The following is a 21,252-nucleotide window of genomic DNA, read 5'->3' on the forward strand; positions in this document are numbered from 1 at the left end:
TTTATATAAAAAATGTAATGATGTTAATGAGTCAAACATGTATTAAATGAGATGAAAACTTGATTAAGATTATAAACACATTTAATTACACAGTGCAGTCATATTCATTACACAATTCACCATACACACTGCTGGTGTTTGTTGTAAGAAATGTAAACAAAGTTTACAAAAGCAACCATTTCCATTTTATTGAATACTTTGTGGAAGACATGTAAATGTACAGACACTACATTGATGTAAAAAATAAATACATACCAAACAAGAGAATATAAATCCCATGGGGATATATCAAAATGTCTTTTTTATTCTTTAAAGAAAATTTATCAAATCATACTTTAAAAAGAAGTTTTATAAATACAAATGTGTTTCTAGTCTAAAACCCTACATATTACCTGCTCCTGGGGCATTTCCAACAACATATACTGTATAATGATATATCAAAATTTGTCAACATTTTTTTTCATATTTAAAAACCTATACAGTTGTCCAATATCCATGGTCTACTTGCAATAAATGTTGTCTCACGTTAAGAAAGTATGGGTCAAATGAGTTGTTGATGTACCACTCTGCAGCATGTTACATTTCTAGTCCTGAGTGCAAGGCATATGAATGGAGATGTCAGCTTCCAAATAAACCATCAGCTATAGAGCCACTTTTTGAGAATGACCATTGGACGCATATCCTGAAGCTGTTTCAGCAAAAGATCAGCACCATTTGAAAAAGCTTTGTCCATCACTATCTTTACATTTTTCACAGACTTGATATTTAATGGGTTTCTAAAATGAATGAGATTTTCATTACTTGCTGTCCTCTTCCTATAGTCACTCAGTCTTTTGCCCATTATGTTGGAGGACTGTGGTTGAAGAGTGCGCTGCTTTTTGGGGGGACTTTCAGTCTTGCTACTCTCAGTTGCTTTCCTTTTCAGGGAATCTGTTGATTCCTCCAATAATGAAAGAAATGCTGGCTCCAATTCAAGAGGACTCATGGTATTTTGTGTGTCCTCACTGTCTTCAGAATTCTGCTTCTGCTCCACATTTGTGTTGGGCTCTGAGTCTTTCATCACATTTTCATCTGTGTGGACTTGCTGGTTTAGCCTCTTAATCTTTGGGGGACGACCCCTCTTTCGTTTAACCACCGACTCAATTGGTGTCGTTGGGGCGTTTTCACTCTCCATAAACTGATTTTCAGATGATGTTACGTCAGTGCTTTCATCTTCCAAGGACGTTTCAAGTGAATCATCTGCCATATCACCTGAACTTTCAACATTCTCCGTTTCTTCATCTTCTGAGCCCTCACTTGATGTGCCATCTGATTTGCTGGCATCCATATTTCTAGAGCGTGGGTATTTCTTACAAAATATAAACTGACTTCTCTGATCCTCAATGTATCGCTCTGTGAGACCATGGGTAGCATAATGTTTAAAAATATTCCTTTCAGCACTTGAAACTGAATCACAGCCCTTTATCATGCATGGATATTGCAAGGGAAACCGTTTGGTGCACATGGCAGAAGCTTCATCCATAGATTTCAGAGTGGGCTTGCCAAAGCTTGTCCAGTGATTCAGCACTTTTCCTTTCTTCTTCAAATTCTTCTTTTTCATTTTTAATTTGTTATTTACCATGTTCTCCTTTCCATTGTTAGGACTAAGTCCTGTTTTCATTTTCTTCTCTGCTAGTTCTTCGTCTCGAATGTTTTTTGGTTTAATTGTGTCCTCATAAACATCATGATGCTTCTTCATGAGATGCCGCAGAAGATTTGACTTTGTGGTGTAGCTACGATCACATCCCTCACAGTCACACTTGAATGACAGGTCCACCTTAGCAGAGGACCCATCCCCACCTTCAGATACTCTTATTGCCTTGTGGTGATCTTTGACGTGGTCGATGTATTTCAAGAAAGAAGTGAATGATGCGGAGCACTTGTTCTGATCACAAGGGAAGGTTCCAACGTCCACACCAGTGAGCATGGTACTAGATTTTTGGACTGTGAACTTGTGATGTAACAGGTAATGTTTAAACAAACTTGTGGCTTTATGGAGTACCTTCGAACAGTCTTCCACTTGACATTCTAACTCTGTGACCTTGAGAGTGCCATCAGCACCATCGCTTGACACTCCTCCCTGCTCAGTAACATGATCAGCCTGGTGCACAGCTCTATAATGGAGGGTCAAGTTCTGCTCAATTGAAAAAGCAGCCGTACACCCTTGATGTATACATCTGTATGGTCTGAATGACTTAGAAACCTCACTAATAACAGTTTTTTCAATTTTAAGTTCTGGGCCAGTCTCCAACGATTGGTTATCAGCCTCAACCTTAATCATTTTTAAATCCCTCAATTCTGTTACTGATTGTGTCTCTGTCTTAAAACTGCCCTCTGCAGCCTTCTCATTACTGCTGACTGGCTGTAGTGGCCCGGCTGTTGATGGTTCTGTTGATGGTTCTGTTAAAGGGTCCACAGAGTTGTCCACTGATAAATGGATATCACCGGGCACCATATCTTGATTTAACAAAGTTCCCTGTGCAGCTACTCCTGAAATACTCATCTTTTCAGCCGACTGGCTGTTACCTTCCTTTTTAATTTCGAAGGAATCCGGTTTTCGTTCCACCTTCAAGCCATTGCAATGACTGACCGGTCGATTAACAGGAAGAGATTTGGGAGCTAAAGAAGCCTTCCCAGCTGTTGTGGATTTGATGATTCTGTTGATTTTGCTTACTTTTATCTTGGGTATTGCCTCTTTTGCCATATGGTGAACGTTCATATAGTGTATTCGGAGACCCGTTGTTCTCGTAAAGGTTTTTGCACATATATGACAGCTGTAAGGAGAAAATCTGTCTGGGTTTTTTTTAAGTTCGTTTATCATATCATCAGTGTAGTTATGAATCCTGAACAGATGCTTGAATAATGCTTCTTTTGTCATTGCACCATAAGAACAGTCTTCCTTTTCACACTTAAATGGTTTAGAGACATTTTGGTCTGCGTCTGCCTCTTTTTTTATAGCCCTTTTCGGCACCACAGTTTGTTTCGGTCTTTCCTTTGAATGGTCCTCACTCTTCAGAATGTTTAGAGAGGAATTCTCATTTGCCTTTAGAGAATCTTTTAGGACTGCATCAACCAAATCCAATCGTTGTAAGGCTCTTTGAATTTCCACAACTTTACTGTCTTCTCCATCGCCTGTGGATGTTATATCCACTGCATCTGTAACAGAATCCTTCAAATGTATTCCACTTGTATGTTCTTGCTCCGAGACCATGTTTACTTCAGCATCTTTGTTCTGATAAGCTGAAGTGTTAGGCAAAGACTGTGACAGATCTGCAGTAGGAAGAGATTCACTCTGATTAAGAGCTGTATGTTGTTCTGTGTTAGACATGCATGAGGAGGCAATACCTGCTTCTTGTTTTGGAAAATTCATGTTGTAAGTTGGTTCATATAATTCTTGAAAACGGTCATTTTGCAAATAGTTAGAATCTGCTGATTGATACATGCAGGACCCAACAGGTTTGCCCTTGTAGGCGCCTTCAATCTTAACCGTTGGAGTAACTGCTGGCTGGTAGACAGCTGAAACATCGGGATCATTCAGGAAATCAAGGAAGGATGTTGGTAAGTCAGCATTTAAATCAACTTCATCAAAAGCTTTACACTGAGACCGCTTTGATAAATGACCACCAAGAGATTTTGTGCTAGAAAACTCCCTGTAACACCTGCGGCAGATAACCTTCCCATCTTTTATAATGGCAGGCCATTTCGTCCTCTTGGATGATCGTACCTTCTTCAGTTTCTTCGCCTCATCAGGCTGACCAGAGGTTTCCTTTTTGTCTATGGACTCCGTGCCTGATGCGGCATTAAATGTTCCTCCATCAGAATTTTGCATTTGTGAATCAGCCACCTCCGCGGTATTACTGAAATAGGAATTTGTACAGTTTAGCATCTCTGTTGGACTCTGTAGATGGGTTGCTGCATTGTCAACGTGGCTCTTGTAGGGCGGTGTATTAAGGTGAGCAATATCATTAACATCAGAGTTACTGGCAAATGAGTCATGATGGTCAAAACTCAAGGATTTGTTAATGGACTCCAATGGTTCGACCGACTGTGCATGCATTTCAGTAGGCATATTTGACACATAGGGATGAAGGCTTTGTCCTGGTACACTGTCTGAATGGGACAAGCTGTCATTGTGAGGGATCCCACTTGGATGAATGTGCATTGGAGACACCATGTGTCCTACATTTCTCTCGTTTTCTGCGAGATCACACTGCTGTCCACCCTCTGGTGAATGTAAAACCATAAGAGAGCTAGATATATACTTCGACGCTTGATTCATCACACTGGAGTCCTGGGTCATCATGGGGAGGATATTCCCATCATCACTTGAGGCAGTGGCATGTAGTGTATCACTCTGTGTCTCAAGAGCAGCCTGAGACCTATCCATTTCAGGGGAGAATGAGTGAAAGCCTTGCAGTTGATCAGGTAAGACTTTTAAAGGGGAACCACTCTGCTGGGTATAATCACAACTGTAACCATTTGCTGTTGGTGAATGCCATAATTGAGAAATATCTGAATGCATCAGTCCAGCTGGGCTTTGTAAAGTCTCACAAAATGAGTTTTCTGGTTGTGAACAAAAACCAGAATAGAAAGGCAGAGAGCAATCAGGAATAGAGTCGGCAGAGAAAGACGTTGCAGGTAAAGTTCCACTTTCCTCAGAATAGGGCAACTGCCCGATGCTTGCATCCAGTTCTTGTGATGCAAGACCTGTAGTATTCATCTTCTGAATCTGCTTACTAGGGGACCTCTGTACATTTGATTGTTTTCTTGCTGTCAGTTCAGCAAGTCGTTTGTACCTCTTAGACAGTTTCCATTCCTCGAAAGCCTCAGAGTGCACTTTCTTGACATGCCTCGCCAGACTTTTAGATGTACAATACCTCCGAGTGCATGCCTCAAATGGACAGATGTGTGTTAGTTTATCATCTGCATTTTGAGTGGTGCTACTTTGTGATGAACTGCCTTGTGGAGAGACTGAAGAGCAGGATGTGGGAGGAGGTTGCTCTTGTTTTATCTCAATCATTGCAGGCTGATTTTTCGGACAGGAGAAGAGTTTTTTGTCCTGTATAATAGTCTGAGGCTGTAGCTCAGCCTTGGAACAACCTACAGCTTCTAAAGTGTTAATGGGAATCGGTTTAAGTTTTACGGAACAAGGCTGTGTAATTGGTAAAGGCCCCTTCAAGTTAAACTCAATAGAAGATTTCGCCTCTGAGGCTTTTAAAGGCTGAATGATGGGCACATCATCTGTTGGGGACTCAGGCTCGCTGTTACCGGGTGCACTGGCTGCATCTGCAACAGCAGCACAGATTTCCTCTGCAGTAGCAGGACCATCGTTCAGCATGCTCTCTACAGAGTGCTTTATTCTCACTGATGCAGACTCGCCTGAGGCATCATCAGCCTGGCTCGGGGACTTCTCCACAATCTGCATGCTGTTTGGATCAGTTTGTTCTATGAATGTGGAGGACATCTCTTGTTTCACGTGTTCCTTCATGTGTGAATTCAGCAGAGATTGTGAGTAGAAGACCTTGCCACAGTTTGTTGCTTTACAGGTGAACATTATGTAATGCTGTGCTTCGTGGTCATACAGCTGGTAGGTTTCTGTAAAAATCCGGCCGCAATTTGGGAACATGCACTGGGCCTGGAACTCAGTGTGCACTTTTCTGTGCATTTGAAGTTCAGCATGAGAGGGAAAACCAGCTTTACAATTCAGCTGAATGCAGTAGTATGGCTTTGGGCCACTGTGCATTTTCAAGTGATCATTCAGGTGTGTCATGTTAACAAATTGACGCCGACAATACTGACAAATAGCCTTTTGGCAATGTGTTTCAAGGAAACACTTAGCCTCTTCGTCATCTTTATGCACTCTCATATGGGCAACTAGGTTCCTGAAGTACTTGAAAACCTTCTGACAGCTGGTAACAGGGCAAGAGCAATCCTCAGTATTTTCAGCCACACCCGCAACACGTTTAGGTTTTTCTTGTTTCGAAGTGACTATAATTGCACTGCTGCTAGGAGCTCCTGTAATATTGGAAGTGTTTGCAAGTGCTTGGAGTTTTGCTTCAGGATTTACCTTCACTACAGGGGATTTTTTCAGAATGTAATCCTTTAAAGGTGACTTCGTGGGAGATTTCGGTAGCTTCTTCTTAGGGACGTTCATAGCAGCTAGTCGCTCCTTGCTGGACTGTTTAACATGCGAAGCAACATGTGGTTCAAGAACTTGTCTCGTCTCAAAGGACTCTGCACATATTGGGCATCGATACAATCCATCTTGGACATGTTTTAGTGCATGCTTTACAATTCTGTGACCAAGAAACTCCTTGTCACACAAAACACAATACTGCATATAAGCCCGCCAGTTTCGAAACCTTGCTGAAACAAATCCCTGTTCTCTCAGTTTCTTAATTTCCCTTTTCTTCTGTCTTTCAGCATCAAGATCACTAAGATCAGCTGAGGGACTCATTATCAAATCCATGTAGTTTTGACCACCCTCTCCATCCTCTCTTCCTTCAGTCTCTTCATGATCATTTAGTTCATCAATGGATGACACGATCGAGGCCTCATCGCCCATCAATGTCAAGCAATTACGTTTTAGCGTTTTCCAGTCCCAGAATTCAGGGTCAAAAGGCCACTGTGTCTTCAAGGCCAACAACAAGTCACAACGTAGTGAGTTGGGAATGGGCAGAGACTCCTCCTCAAGCTTTTGGTCTGGTTCATTGAAGAGCGTTTCAACAGCATAGTATGAATCCACAGTGGGCTTCAAAAGGAACTCTGTGAGTTGGCATGCACGTTTCACTTCCAAGTCATTGGGCATTAGGCAGGATATAGTCTTGCAGATGGTGGCTTTGCTGTCTTCGCCATCATTGGCTCCCATTTTCAAAGCTTGGATGCACATTTCAATGCATACTGGAAGTCCTACATTTTCCACCTTAAAAAATAAAATAAAAAGGTTTGTCATCATCAAATCTGTACTCTGTGATAACTAAAGTGAGCAATTAACCATGAATTCAAAATACCACTTACTTCAGACTGGATGACTTTGATGAGGAGCAGAATATGGTACACACTCGTGGACAGAACCACTAACTGTCTGCATTGATCCAAGAAGGCCTGTGCAGATTCTAGCCTCATCAGAAGCTTACTCCACAGCAGTGTGAGTTCCCTTTAAATGAAGAGTATATAAACAGTATAAGAATTGTGTAGAGACAACATTTGACAGTGACACTAACTTGATGCCAGATTAATTTCAATGCATTTGAAATATATATGCAATTCATTATCACACCCATTAGTTTTGTTACTTGCATTTCCCATCTTAATTTGTGGTAACACATATTTTAGATTGTTAGAATGATATATAAAACAGGCATGCACCATACCAATACCAGAGTTATTATGTCAAGCCAACTAAACCATGATTATTCTCATAATGGTTAAAAACAAAACATGTCAAACTGACATTGATTCTGATGGCTTGTTGGCTGTTCAAGGCAGACTTTGACAAAACTTGTAACCAAAGAACATACCAGGCTCAGGCTGGCTGGTCTACAATATCAGAATCTAAGGACCAGAGGAAGGAGAATGGATGTTGCTGCTACTATGTCAATGTCTGAGCGTGCAGGTCTGTATTTGTACTTGAATCTAAGTCCAGTAGTTGAAGTAGGCTAAATAAAATCAGCTCAGAGTCACACCCCATACCCTATATGCCAGAGAGGATTCATTAGATTACATCATCTTGCAACACCCTATTATGATAGTTAGTGGTATCCTTGGCATTAGAGAGCGCCCCACCACAACACAGCAAGTACAGTGTGGGACGGTTATCACTCAATGCTCGAATGCTCCATGTTTGTGAAATGGCCAGAGTAACCTCATCCAAAGTGAAATTAAGATTACATATGGTACCACCAGTCTACATCTGATAGAGATTCAGCTGTCCCGCTCTGACGGAGACAAAACGCTGTTATTCTTCTGACTCTCACTTCAGAGCAATTCAGTGAATAAACAGACTGTATTAAGATCACAGCAAAATACATAATGTTTTTTTTATGTTGTATCTCACCAAAACCATTAGCGCATATCTTTTTAAAAAAAAAAGAATTTTAAATCAAAAAAAAATTTCAGAGCCCTAAATGGTAACGTTTTCTTGGTAAAATAATTGCTTTGCATGAACTAGTCCCAGTTTCCAACATTCAGAATCAAATAATCATTTTGAATCATTCAATTAAGATGAAAATGGTGTATAATGACAATGATTACTGCTGATGTTGAACTATTCAATAGACTACCTGGTACCTCTTCGTCTAGCATCAAAACAGTGCAATTCAAACCTAAGATTATCCCTTACTAAGACCAAACATTATTTCGCTTATGGAGCGAAGGCTCTTTCTGGCTCTTTAGTAAGAGAAGGCAGAGAAGAGAATTTGTAAGAGCACTACAGCTTACTTTGATCATGTGTATGTTTTACACAAATCCTTGCTCACTGATGTGTAAATGCAGTGTGAATGCATTTCGATATAATGAGAAAGCTAGCTTCATTAGAGGCACCAGTAAAGCCATATATAGTCAACGCTTATAATAATATTATGACATGTGTAATGACCACATGTCAATGGGATTCACAAGGGTCTGTGATCTGCTACAAATGTTTCATCATAGTCTGCCTGTGTTTACGAATAAACCTTCCTATTATTTTGCAACTGCACAGGGAGTTGACAGGAGGTGGTAATATGGGCATGAAAGTTTAAACTCTAAGTGCATTTAACAGATAAACTAAGTCTAGATTTTCACAGACAGAAATTCACTTCTGATAAATCAGGAGAGCTAAATAATGGTAACAAACTACAATAGTGTAACAAAGTGTTGGGGACAGGTAATGATAGTCAATATATGTTTATTCACATGTCAGCTGCTTTATAACACTACAAAGTCAGAGGGACTTTCTGCAATATTTCAACTTCTGATCATGAGGGCACTCATAATTTAGTGATGGATCCGTACCTGCGCTATTAAATGGATCGGGTATTGGTTAGATTTCACTGATGGTCAACTTAATTTAGGCTACAGAATAGTTTAAGCTTTGTCATCTATGGGGGCCTATCTTCTCTGTCCATAGCATATTATAATGCAGCCAGCTGTTCATTGAAAGTCACAATTGTCATTACAGTATGTAGTAGGGAGGGTGACTATTACAGGTGTGTTGACACCTTCTTCATCAGTGTTTATTGTGTAGGTCACTGGCTTTGAAGAAATGGTGTCACTACAAAGTTGTAACACTTTAGTAGTCAAACCACATGATATTTCGAATGCTTTAATCAACTCTGTGTAGCCAACACCTAAGTTTACACGGTCCAGACCTCAAAAGTGTTGGCCTTGGTCCTAGTTATATTATAGGCATGTCAAACTACCTCAAAAGTGACTTCAGAGGGTTGATAGGAAGTGATGTGTGGTTAACTACAGCCTCATGTAACCAACTAATGTAACCAAATAATACCAACCAAAAAGTGGATTGGTGCTTCTCTAATTTGGACCCAGACATGATTTCAAAAGTTCAAGCTATTTGCGTGTCCCTAAAGTTAGGGAGATCTTGGAAACTGAAATGATGCAATGAAACAGCCATGTGACCCTGAATAATGGGTCAAGGTTACTCAAACTGGTCAGTTAAAATCAGCGAACCAAAGTTTAAGTCCTGCTGAATGTCCTGGGAGTCCTGTAGCACAACTGCACTGAATTTCACAATGACACCGATTCAAATGTCAACGTAGCCCACAAATTGAAATATTTGAGTGTTTTAAAGTTACTGTTCCCCTTAACAAACAGTATACCTTGTTTTCTGTATTCCATTTCTGAATTAGATTTATTATTATATGGCTCTTCAGAATATTGCAAAAAGTTCCACTGAATTGAAGGGGCCATCCAAATGTTGGGAGGTCCGTTATTTCTTTATAATGACCACTGCAAAAAAAGTATAACCCCTGCCATTGGCAATGGGTTTTGTTCTTATAATTCACATCTTTCATATCATTCCGCAAGAAGTCCGTTCACTTTTCGTAACAGAAATTCATTGGAACAGCAAGTAATGCATTGCTATGCAACACCTGAAACTTAAAGTTCTATTTGCGTGAAGAACAATTTTTTTCTCGGCAGAAGCCACTAAATGACAACAAAATCACTTAACAAACAACAATATTTTGGAGGAATGTATTTTATCATTTTGGCAAGTAACCATATAATAAACGGGTTACGGTAATGTATAGTCCGCCGGTCAGTACAGGATGAAACAAGACCTGTTCATCCTGTTGGGATTTATTTTCCTCTACTGACCGCTGGACTACACACTCTAGCTTACTTAATATATTGTGCCACTATAGGGAAAAAAAACTAAAACAATAAAGTTGTCATCAAAGTTTGCTTGCAATGACCAATAAGACTTGACAAAAAAGCTAGCGTGCTTGCTAACTGCTGTATTTAGGAAGGGTTTTTGGCGACATATTCAGATATTCTCACAGGCTTTCAGAAACATAGTACAAAACCACATTGTGAATAGCATGGATGGTTAGTGAGAACGACAGCGTGGAAACAGCTGCCTATATTGTAATGAGCCATTCAGTGATTCACCCAGACCCTTCAGCTGAGGTAACTATTTCTGTGTTATCTTGTGTGTGTATACGTGTGTGTATAGTGTGAAACCAGCAAAAGTAGTACGTCTGCTCTTTCATAAAAAGGTAGGGTTCATGTTCGAAAATACATGTGGCATCACAGAAGTAGGTCATATCCTATGACCGAATTTCAAGAACAGCATCTCCACTGGACCTTATCCCAAGCCACTGAGCAAAAGAAGTGCCCTCATTTAAAGGTGTTCAAAAACGAAAGACAGTAACGACTCACCAGGCACAATACACATCCCCTTGAACTAGCTGCCGTTTAAGGAATGCAGAGCACAGACTGAGGGCCCCCTTCTCGTCTCCTTCAGATTCCAAGTTACAGATCATGTCCAAGGCATCTTTGCAATCTACTTCTGCGATCTGTATACAAAGACCATAGGAAGCTGTTAAACTACCGCCTATAGTTATCAGGCACACGGAAAAGAAACACTATTTTCTTCACTGCCATTTTACAAAACTACAGATAATTTATTACAACAAATGTTGAAAATACACCTACAGTATACATATAAGCATACATTGATCTATGTAAAATATGAAGAAAAATACATGTTTGCAGATAAAATGTCATGGCAGTCATTTAAAAAAAGTGAAATGTATGAACACTCACCTCTTGCTTCAAATGTTCCTGTGAACTTGTCCCACAAAGGCATACCAGATAGGCTTGTTTGAAGTTTCTTTTTCCTCCAAACTCAGGAAACTCTGTACAGACTTTGGCCAGCCTGGCAGCTTTTTCTACTTCATTCTGTTTTATAAGGTGCTTGATGCGCATATCAAGGAGTACAGGCCCCTCTACAACCAAAAGCTCATTAACTTAAAAACAAAGGAGAGTGAAGAAAAAACAAGAAGAAAAATCTCTCATTTAGGAAGACCACCAAAGCATGGAATGCATGAGATAATTTAAAAAATGTCAGCCCAATTGATCAATTTATCCACAAACATCTAAACGAACCGCTCGGACATTCTTACCTTTTTCTGTTTCTGGTGTCTCATTTGACAGAATGCTGCACAGAGTGGAATTAGTCCAAATTCCACTTTCTGCGGCAACAGCTGATAGCGTCTGAAGTTGTGAGTTCCCACTCTCCTGCAGAATACCATGTGCCAACTGCAGAGAGGAACGGTATGACAATCAATTGACATATGGTATGATCAAAGCCAGAATACCAATCGCCTGCATCCCACCAGCAGCTTTTTGTGTTGATGAGTAAATTCATGTATCGTTCAAATTGAGTCCACATTCTTTTCCAAAGTGCTTATGCAGTACAGTCTCTAACCTTCACAGATGACTGGAATTCCTCCCATAAGGCACCTGGGATCTGCTCAGAGAGTGAAAGGAGAAGATCCATGCAGTTCCTACAGACAAGGCAGAAGTGGTGCAAGATGCAAGAACTTCAATACCATTAATTAATTTGAATGCGATACAAGTAATGCTTTCTGGTATGCATTGTTATGCATAACAGAGTTATGCATTAAATACTACTCGAGCTTCTTAGACACTTCACCCAACAATAATGTATAGGACCACACACACACATACATATATAACACAAAAATCAATTGCAACTATCAATGCCATTTTAAATTTGTACGATATATGTTGACCAGAATGAAGGACTGTTGTAGAATTACTACTTACAGGCCTAATTTATCAAGTACAAATGGTGCCTGTTCACATTCAGGAGAGAGTGATGGGGTGGCCTCTGCATAGCTGAGTATGGCCACCGTGTACATCTCCAACAGAGGCAATGGGTCTTCCTCTGTCTTCCATCGACTCCCATGTTCCACCAGAACCTGGTGATACATATTGCAAAACTGACTAAGTTTGCTTAAATCAACAGTAATCTTTCAACAAAAGATATCTGTTCCAACAGTCAAAAACAAGTAGACGTGCCTATAGGAGATCAGTTTTCCCTTGGCAATATCTTAATCTTTAAACAAACTCTGCTTATGTGTAAATTGATTGTCAAATTATTTTAGTAAAACTCCCATATACTTTTCAACAAATCTTAAAACTTACATTTATTGTACAAATTATGTGAATATGGGAGCATGTCATAACCATTGGTCTTCAAGTGGCCTTTACTGCACAGGCTAATTAAGGCCACTGCATACCATGCATTTTATTGATATTTGTTGTCTATTGGTGCACATTAATCTCAGCACACATTACGAAAATGTAGGTTAAAAGCGTCGAAGTTGAACATCATGCCAATCTTAGTCATTAAATGCATCACGGCTGGTCATTAGCGGCACAAGAGTGGTCAAAGCAAGCCACAATATGTCAAAGCAAATTTTCCGTTGTCTATGATAGCTGACCAAGTCATATTAAATTGCATTTTGCAAACTCTGACCCATAACTTGCATCTACAACATTTCAGTTGCACAGGGGGTGCGGGGACAATTGTATCATGCCTTCCGCATTAAATCATAAGTCAACCATGCAATTAGTCCATATTTGCACAAAAAGCTAGCTAGCGTCTAGCTTGCTCGACCAGGGAACGGGAGGCTTGGCCAAACCTGGTACCAGTAAATTTGGGCAGTTATCAAAATTAACATTCAGAACTTCTTGAGCAAGCTATATTCTTTGTAGTACAACTACAGCGTGCAGATATTTCAAATGATTATAATAACTACATCATTGTGCAATTATGGTATCGTGAATTCTATCCACCTAGGAGGCTGGATATTTTTTTTTGCAGTCGGTCATTTGATGGTTAGCAATCAAGATAGCAAGCTAACTAGCTAGCGTGCTAGCTGAGAGCAACATCATCAATCAGAAAGCTTGCGCGCTTGGTAGCGTTAAGGGAAATATTGCAGACCTGGCAAAACTCTTGACAAAAACTAGAAGAGGCATCCAGTGGCGATTCCGAACTCTCTTTCAGTCCTGTGATCAATTCCTGGAAACGTTTACGGAGGGCCACAATTACTTCCCTTGTGTTGCACTCCCTCTCTGCCTCCTCCTCCGCCATCTTCACAACAATCACGGCCGCGTTCAGATAGACCTTCACGTACTCGTTCACGCACAGTGACGCATGGGCGTGGGGGTGTTCGAATGACCTACTGAGCCACATAGAGCAATTCTTATAACCTTGCCCACCACTTTCCCTGCAGTTTGGGAGGAAGGCTATTTAACCTTGTAAATTGCAGACATCAATATTTGTCAGCTAACATTTGGGGGATAGTGTGCCATAAGAAATATGGATTTTATGATACTGTTATAGCTCATGAAAACTCTCAGATATAGGCCTACCCTGCACAGATGTGTCACAATGATTTTGGCAAACCAAACACATCCATCACATCATCTAACACATCAGTCACATCTATTTTCCATTTTTCAGCAGAAAAGCAATTGAAAGCCAACTTGTTATACACATTTAGTTCTACTTTTTATTAAGTTAAAAGAACAACAGCGACACCCAAATGAATACACTACATCACAAGGGGTTAAAAAAATGGCAATGTAAACTACTAATAATTACATTGGAAAAACACATGGTGCATTTAAGGCATTTATTTGCTTACACTGAGACATTTTCTAAGACTTGTGATGGTAGCATGTGCTGCAATGGCATTCTGTGTGGTTCTGCACATTCACACCATAGACGGACACCTGTGAAACACGAACAGAATTAGTTAATATTTAAATTATTCTTCCCCATGACAAATACATTACTTTGTCTTAATTGTGAGATAATGTTTATACACATATTTTTTTTTTTATGGTTCTAAATTCTAGAAGATTTCTAGATTTCTATCATACCGTTTCATACTGTCTGGCCACACAGCATGTTGCCTCTGAGGTGATGTTTTTTGGGACCATCATTGTATTCTTGGATCGCAAAGGAGTAGGATAAGCTCTTGAGAAGCAGCATCCCATACACTGATAGACTTGAGGTCCGGGCTTGCTGAAGAAATCATTCACTCCCAGATGACACCGCTCACAGCCCACTGAACAAAAAGAAAATACGGAACACAAGATCATACTTCATCAATCTCTTCAGCATTCATCAGTGGACACATTCCAGCTGTGCTGCACTCGTAACAACTTTCACAAAGTCGCTTGTTATAAGCTTCTTTTCATTCGCCAACCGCTATGCCACTAAGAAGTTTTACACTCTCCTATATTGTTCATATCATTTAATTGTAATTAAATGATGTACTGATAAATTGCTAGTGACCTGGTAGTGATCAGTGACCTGTTACTTACCGGTTGCGATGTCGCTGTTGGGATAGAAATCTCCTACGTGAACAAGTATTGATACCAGCAAAAGGGATGCCACACAAGACTTTGTTGGTATAATCATGGTATCCTAGAACAAATAATGTCTCAAGCTTAATACCATGGCAACGATACGAAATCATTTGAATAATACATTGAAAATAATCTGAAAATAAGAATATAAAGTACAAATGTTACCTTTGGTCTTCACCTGCTGTTGTTGAATGAGGGCCTCCAGAGTGCCTACCAGCCACTTTTATACTATTACCTGTCCTCCTGCAGATGCCACATGGATTAAAAAAGACCTTCATCCTCATGTTCTCATTGCTGTAATCAGCATGACTCACTGAGTGCTTTCCTGACTTATAATCCCTTAAGTAAATGAGAAGTGAATACTGTATGCACTTCAGTGGCAAAACACATCATTTTCTCATCAGTCTGATATGTTGGACGCAAGGTTTTGATTACACCGATAACAGCGAAGGGCACATGTCCCTTGAGGAGTAATCATGTATCCAGGCAACTCTTGGGATATCGTTGTCATGACACGGAAAACTTATCTTACCTGATTCAGAATTATGTTTAGTATTAGAAAAGGAATGAAGGTTAAAGTGAACTAATTAAGACATTAGAATGGGTAAAGATGAAAACCAAAGATGAATATTCTTTTAAAAAAAAGAGCTATGAACAGATTCTTCTGTAATAGTTTAGTTGTTTTTCTTCTACAGTATACACTTTATAGTCTAAGTTATTCAGGTAATGGAGGTGCTTAGTATTTGAACCCACATTCATTCCAAACCCAAAATGTATGATAATGTAGCACTGATGTATTTATTTTTCCATCTCCATGGTTTTCCAGAATGAGTCAAAGATAAATATGAACTCACTGTGCTTTTCCTCGTCTTTCTAATGAGGAGCCTAATATTTTCCATGTGTCCTTGGTTGTTTTAGATACCAATACCTGTTATGGTCCTGGTGTAACGTGGTCATACCCAAGGACAATAAAGCAGACAGTCTGAGATTTTATGACTTTTATGGAGACACTTTTTCTTAATCTACATTGATAATGTGAACAAATCTCTGATTTGTTTCTAGACATTTATGTTCCAGACTGCTTCTTGGCTTAATCACATAACAGTCAACATTATGTACTGCATTGTATATTTAATTTATTTCAAATAATCCTAATGATTGAAATAGCTTGATTTTCACCAAACTTAACAACAGTAAACTATCGATCTTAATCGCTACTTCAATCATACCCTGCGGCACTGCAGTAGTCTTTTAAAGGACTGCTTAAAGTCCTCATTAAAGCTTGTATACAGCAGTGGGTTAATGAGAGAGTTAGTATAGCCTAGCCAAGTGAGAAAGTTGGACATGTGCTGTGATGGCTGGAGAATCCCAAAGCCTACCATCAACTCTTTCACAAAGAAAGGCAGCCAACAGAGCACAAACGCTCCCAGGATGAGGCCTAGTGTTTGGGCCGCTCTCCTTTCTCGAATGGCATACAGTTGACTCCTTTCTTTATCCTCCTCCAGGGTACTCTGAAACACATTTGGGCAGGGGATGTCACTGTCTTTGTTGACCACAAGCTCTATTGGTTTTCCTGGATTAGGAGTGGACGTCTGGGACACACAGACAAACTGAACGGAGGGGAAACGTCCATTCTTTTCTCCATTAGAACACAGATTTGTGGTGACACTTCGTCTCTGGTACAGGGTTTTAGCAGCAACAAAGATCCTGCAGTACAATATAAGGATCAGAGCCATTGGGATGTAGAAAGCTCCAAATGTGGAGTAAATTGTGTAGGTAACATGATCATGTTCAATTGTGCACTGAGTAATACAGCGATTACTCCTCCAGAACAGTGGTGGAACTGAGATGAGGACAGAGAGAGTCCACACAATGGTCACCATGACAGCGGTGAGCCGTGGGGTCCGTTTGCAGGTGTACTCCAGGGCACTGGTAATGGACCAGTGGCGATCCACGGCAATGGCACACAAGTGGAGGATAGAGCAGGTGCAGCAGATCATGTCCATACTTAGCCATGCCTCACAAACAATGTGTCCCAGCATCCATGTTTCTGTGGCAATGTACAGAATGCTCAGTGGCATCACCAGTGTGGCTACCAAAAGGTCCGTGATTGCCAATGAGCAGATTAAATAATTGGCCGGCAGGTGGAGTTTCCTGGTGGTACAAATAGCCAGAATGACGGTGCAGTTTAAAAGAGCAGTGATCAAGGTCAAGACAGTCAGAAAGCTCACAATCAATACCGTCCCAGCATCAAACAACTTCTGCTCCTGCACTAATGAGCAGCTGCTTATGTTCATCGTTCCCAGTCATTCCAAACCGGAAGGCATCTGTCCACATATGTGAATGTTTCTCTCCATTGCTTTTTAATATCAGGTGACCCTGTAAAAATAATACAAAATGATAAATAATACATTACAAAAGGGTGTGCAATTAAATCATTTATAAGGGCATGATGATTTACATGATGAGCACTATTATTATGGTAATACAGATTGTATGTATCAGTTGTACTTTCACCTCAGTGTTACCTCAAAAAATGACAACAGATCTTCAAACATATCCACAGTCTAAAATAAACTAATCCTTGAACGTTAAATGTTTTCAATCTTAGATCAGCCTGTATTCCAGTACTATTTGTCCTCATGATGGCAGTGTCGACTTGTGGGTGCTGTCTGCACACTACTGCAAGAATGAAGGGCATATGACACACCATGAGGGCACACAGTTTCCAGCACAGATGTTTAAATGTGCAAGCCAAGTAAGATATATTTGGTACAATTGGGTGGGATTGGTACATTATGAGAAGTTCTGAAAAGCAGCTTTATTCTGAGTCTGTAGGGAAGATTGAGTTTGTCAGATCACAATTTCCACCTTAGAGGCTTTGTGATGAAGCAGTAGGCCTACATTAAAATATCACAATTGTGTGTGGATTGTAAACATGTTCAGTTCCCTAATGTGTTTATATTAACCACAACCTTTGCCTCTGTTTTGCTCCATGTTTTGTGTATACTTGTGCAATGATGTAACTAAACATAAATTAGCACATCATTTCTGGCAGAGGAAATCACTCAAATCTAACATTTAGCATGTGTCCCGAACAAACGTCTATATACAGTTCATCCCAAAGAACACTTTCCTAAAGATAATCATTCAAGATTCAAGCTAGTAGAATCTAAAAAAAAACAAGTGTTTGAAGAGACACTATTGCACACAACAGAATGAACCTCTTTGCAGAGGAAGATTTCCATTACATTTTGCAGACCATTGCATGCACTCCCCTTCCCCATGGAAGTGGTGGATACTGTTACTGGGCCGGCTGCTCAATTTCAAATAGACAGCATTTTGCATGATTGGGTGAGTGATGAAGTGATACATGATAAAGGGACATATTGCCTTAGACTAACGATTAAATGAAAAAAAAAAAATTGTCTCAATTGCTTTTCAGGCATCTCACTGGCTTTGCTCAAATGATGGTGATCATTCTTATCATGCAGCAATATCTGTTCAACTGCCTGGGGTTCTGTGTCAAATCACGTCATCATCATTTTGATGAACCATCAAGCACACCGACTTGTCAGAACTCCATTTCCCCTTTATCCAACTAATAGTTTGGATGCAAAAATGCACCATAAGAGAAAATGTCATCGTCAAATGGCAAAATTGTGGCTGCCCGTCACTAGCTGAGGAGTGGTAGCTATCAATTTCATTAAAAAATAAGTAGGAATGCATGGGATTTCATATCTGTGGAACCCTTCCCTTCTTTAGAAAAAATTCTAAATGTCAAAGATTCATCGGAGTCTGTGGTTGGTGAGAGACCTGGAGAACCAGGAGAGAAAGAGTTTATTACTTTATTTATTTACTATCACTTCAGTTATATGTATTACAAACATTTTATTTACTGTTTTAATACTGCAATCACACATTTTGGGCTTGTCTCCTGAAGCAGTGCTTTGGTGGCAGCAGCCACCTATTTTAACATGCACACACGAGAGAAACTCAACATTCACACTGACGATCACACCAACGGTGCACAGATAACGTTAAACTAATACATGAACTAACACAGGAATGAATCAATACCACACACGGACGAAATGATAAACAACTACATAATCTACTACACACAAAAGGGATACCTAACCTGTGGGATATTCCAAGTATGTAGTATGACCCAGATAACCCAGATAAGTTTACTCAGTGTAAGTGGTCAACCTCTTAATAGAAGAGACCAGTAGCTTCATTCTCCTAGAAAAACAAAGCCATAGGGCTCCTCTTTTAGGAGGGTTTACTACTCACTCTGAGTTCACTTATCCGGGTTAGTTACTAAACCACATACTAGGGGGGTATTCCATGTCGTATCAGAGTGTACATGGTGTTCCCGTTTGTGAATGCAGATGCTCAAAGTCTTTCACACTCCCGTGTATCCAAGGAGAGAGGTAACTCGCCTTTGCACTGAACCACAGCTGTAAATAAATATTGCAGAACATATGTGCTTGTTAGTTGTTGGCTGTATTCTCTCTGGTGTGTTCAAGTGCAACTTTGTTGGCCCAGACACAGACGATGTGAGGCAACGCAACAGTCGGCCTTTGTTGCTGCTAGTTCTTTTATGTCAGTTTGGTGTGTTAAGGGTTTAAGCATATAGGCAAGTAAGTTGATGCAACATCTTAAAGCATGACTATACCAGCTCTGTGCTTAACTCCACCCACTGCATAATTTTGAATAATGCTAAAAAGTGGGCAATGTGCTGAAAGGGTGGGTGGAAGGGGGCCTAAACTCCAATGTGCTGAAAGGGTGGGTGGAAGGGGCTCTAAACTCCTGTGAATGTTGAGTCTCGATTAGCAAATGAAAATGAACCTCACAAGCAAGGGAAGGGGCTGGGGGAGAGGGGCACCCATTTCATGACGTAGATAAATCCCAAACTGTCATCTGTAGGCAGCATGGATGATTTTAAACAGTAAATGTCCTTCAACCCATAAAATGCCTATTTTTTACAAAAAAGGTAATTTTGACAATAATAACACCAGCATAGATGTGTTTCATCACAGTACGGCCATTTACTTTACAGCAAAAAAAACTAAACAAATGTAAGTGTGCAGTACCTCTTTAAGGGTGAATTGTGATTGAAGACTACACTACAATCGGTAAGCATACTGTCAGTGTAGCTAAAACATTAAACAATCATAAATGTTCAAATCGTCGCCTATATTTGTTCTACATGTCTAACGCTGTCACGTCTAGGACAAACATATTTGAGTTGTCTTTAAACCAAGTTGTGGGAGCCAAAAAAGCTACATTCATCTCAGCAAATAAACAGCCATAAAAATAAGATATAAACACTATAGGCTATTTGTACAGTAGGCTACATGCACCACAGAAAGGTGTGTACCTTGGAAACCGGTGGATTGCGGATGATGATAGGTGAAATCTGACGCAGCCAGCCCTCAGCCCTGTCACATTCAAAGCTGAGGTTTATTCCGGTAGCCTACAACCAGGTTGCCTTCTCCTGACGCACGAGGTATTGTGGTCTACTACAAGCCCGCCGTCCCGCAAGCATATGCAGATAATAGTCAGATAAACGCATCCACACACGCGTGCGCTCACCGCGCATATGAGCACGCGGTCGTTCGTTGGGCTATTTCAGTAAGCAATCCGAAGAAAAGTTAAGACTTCTTTAGCAAAGTTACCAACGAATATTTTCAACGAATGCATTGTAGATGCTTCCATGTGGAACTGAACCACTTGGAGAAACGTTGTCCTTATTTTGGGGAAGCTTATGATGTTGTTTCTCTGGTGGAGATAACGCTGCTGGAGATCTTTTCCAGTCAGCATTTTATGCAGCACGTTCGAAGGATGCCTGTGCAGGTCCCAAATGGGACCCTTGGGATTTAGCCCATGCTTAATCTGAATTGATTCAGTCAGCAAAACTGTATAAATGAATATTACGTCCATTTATGAAACAAAGACCTATCTATCCATCTTTCTCTCTCCCTCTTTCCTTCCATATTGTGTGTGTTGAATTGCTGAGTCATTGTAGTGATACCCCTACACCTTTGGATAGGCTTGGACAGGTGGAACTGAGCACAAGGCTATTGAAGAGATTTGTATTTTCTGCTACTTCTTAGTGCTTTCTCAGTGTTGTATGCATACATGACATTCACACCAAATGTGGTCACTACAGTGCCCTCCAGAATTATTGGCACCCTTTAGTAAAAATGAGCAAAACGAGAGGCGAAAAAATGTCTTACTTGTTTATCCTCATGATCTTTCTTTCAAAATATTACAAAAAAATCTAACCTTTAA

General features: G+C 40.1%; 3 protein-coding genes across 3 annotated transcripts; all 3 read right to left on the reverse strand.

Annotated features, from left to right (window-relative positions):
- Window positions 1-63: 63 nt before the first annotated feature.
- Window positions 64-13,754, reverse strand: znf292a (zinc finger protein 292a). The gene is made up of 8 exons (XM_031581013.2): window positions 13,517-13,754; window positions 12,334-12,488; window positions 11,972-12,050; window positions 11,667-11,802; window positions 11,308-11,510; window positions 10,921-11,057; window positions 7,057-7,195; window positions 64-6,961 (listed from the first exon to the last, which is right to left on the reverse strand). The coding sequence occupies exons 1-8, from the start codon at window positions 13,664-13,666 to the stop codon at window positions 638-640; spliced, it is 7,323 nt and encodes a 2,440-aa protein (XP_031436873.1). The 5' UTR covers window positions 13,667-13,754; the 3' UTR covers window positions 64-637.
- A 481-nt stretch (window positions 13,755-14,235) lies between these two features.
- On the reverse strand, window positions 14,236-15,925 carry cga (glycoprotein hormones, alpha polypeptide). The gene is made up of 3 exons (XM_012822755.2): window positions 14,908-15,925; window positions 14,461-14,648; window positions 14,236-14,310 (listed from the first exon to the last, which is right to left on the reverse strand). Exons 1-3 carry the CDS (start codon window positions 15,002-15,004, stop codon window positions 14,236-14,238), a joined length of 360 nt encoding a protein of 119 aa, XP_012678209.1. The 5' UTR covers window positions 15,005-15,925.
- A 57-nt stretch (window positions 15,926-15,982) lies between these two features.
- Window positions 15,983-20,727, reverse strand: LOC105895867 (5-hydroxytryptamine receptor 1E). The gene is made up of 2 exons (XM_012822560.3): window positions 20,339-20,727; window positions 15,983-17,331 (listed from the first exon to the last, which is right to left on the reverse strand). Exon 2 carries the CDS (start codon window positions 17,247-17,249, stop codon window positions 16,176-16,178), a length of 1,074 nt encoding a protein of 357 aa, XP_012678014.1. The 5' UTR covers window positions 17,250-17,331; window positions 20,339-20,727; the 3' UTR covers window positions 15,983-16,175.
- Between the last annotated feature and the right edge of the window lie 525 nt (window positions 20,728-21,252).

The sequence above is a fragment of the Clupea harengus genome, chromosome 14 (genome assembly GCF_900700415.2).
Source record: "Clupea harengus chromosome 14, Ch_v2.0.2, whole genome shotgun sequence".
In the NCBI taxonomy this organism is placed as follows: domain Eukaryota; kingdom Metazoa; phylum Chordata; class Actinopteri; order Clupeiformes; family Clupeidae; genus Clupea; species Clupea harengus.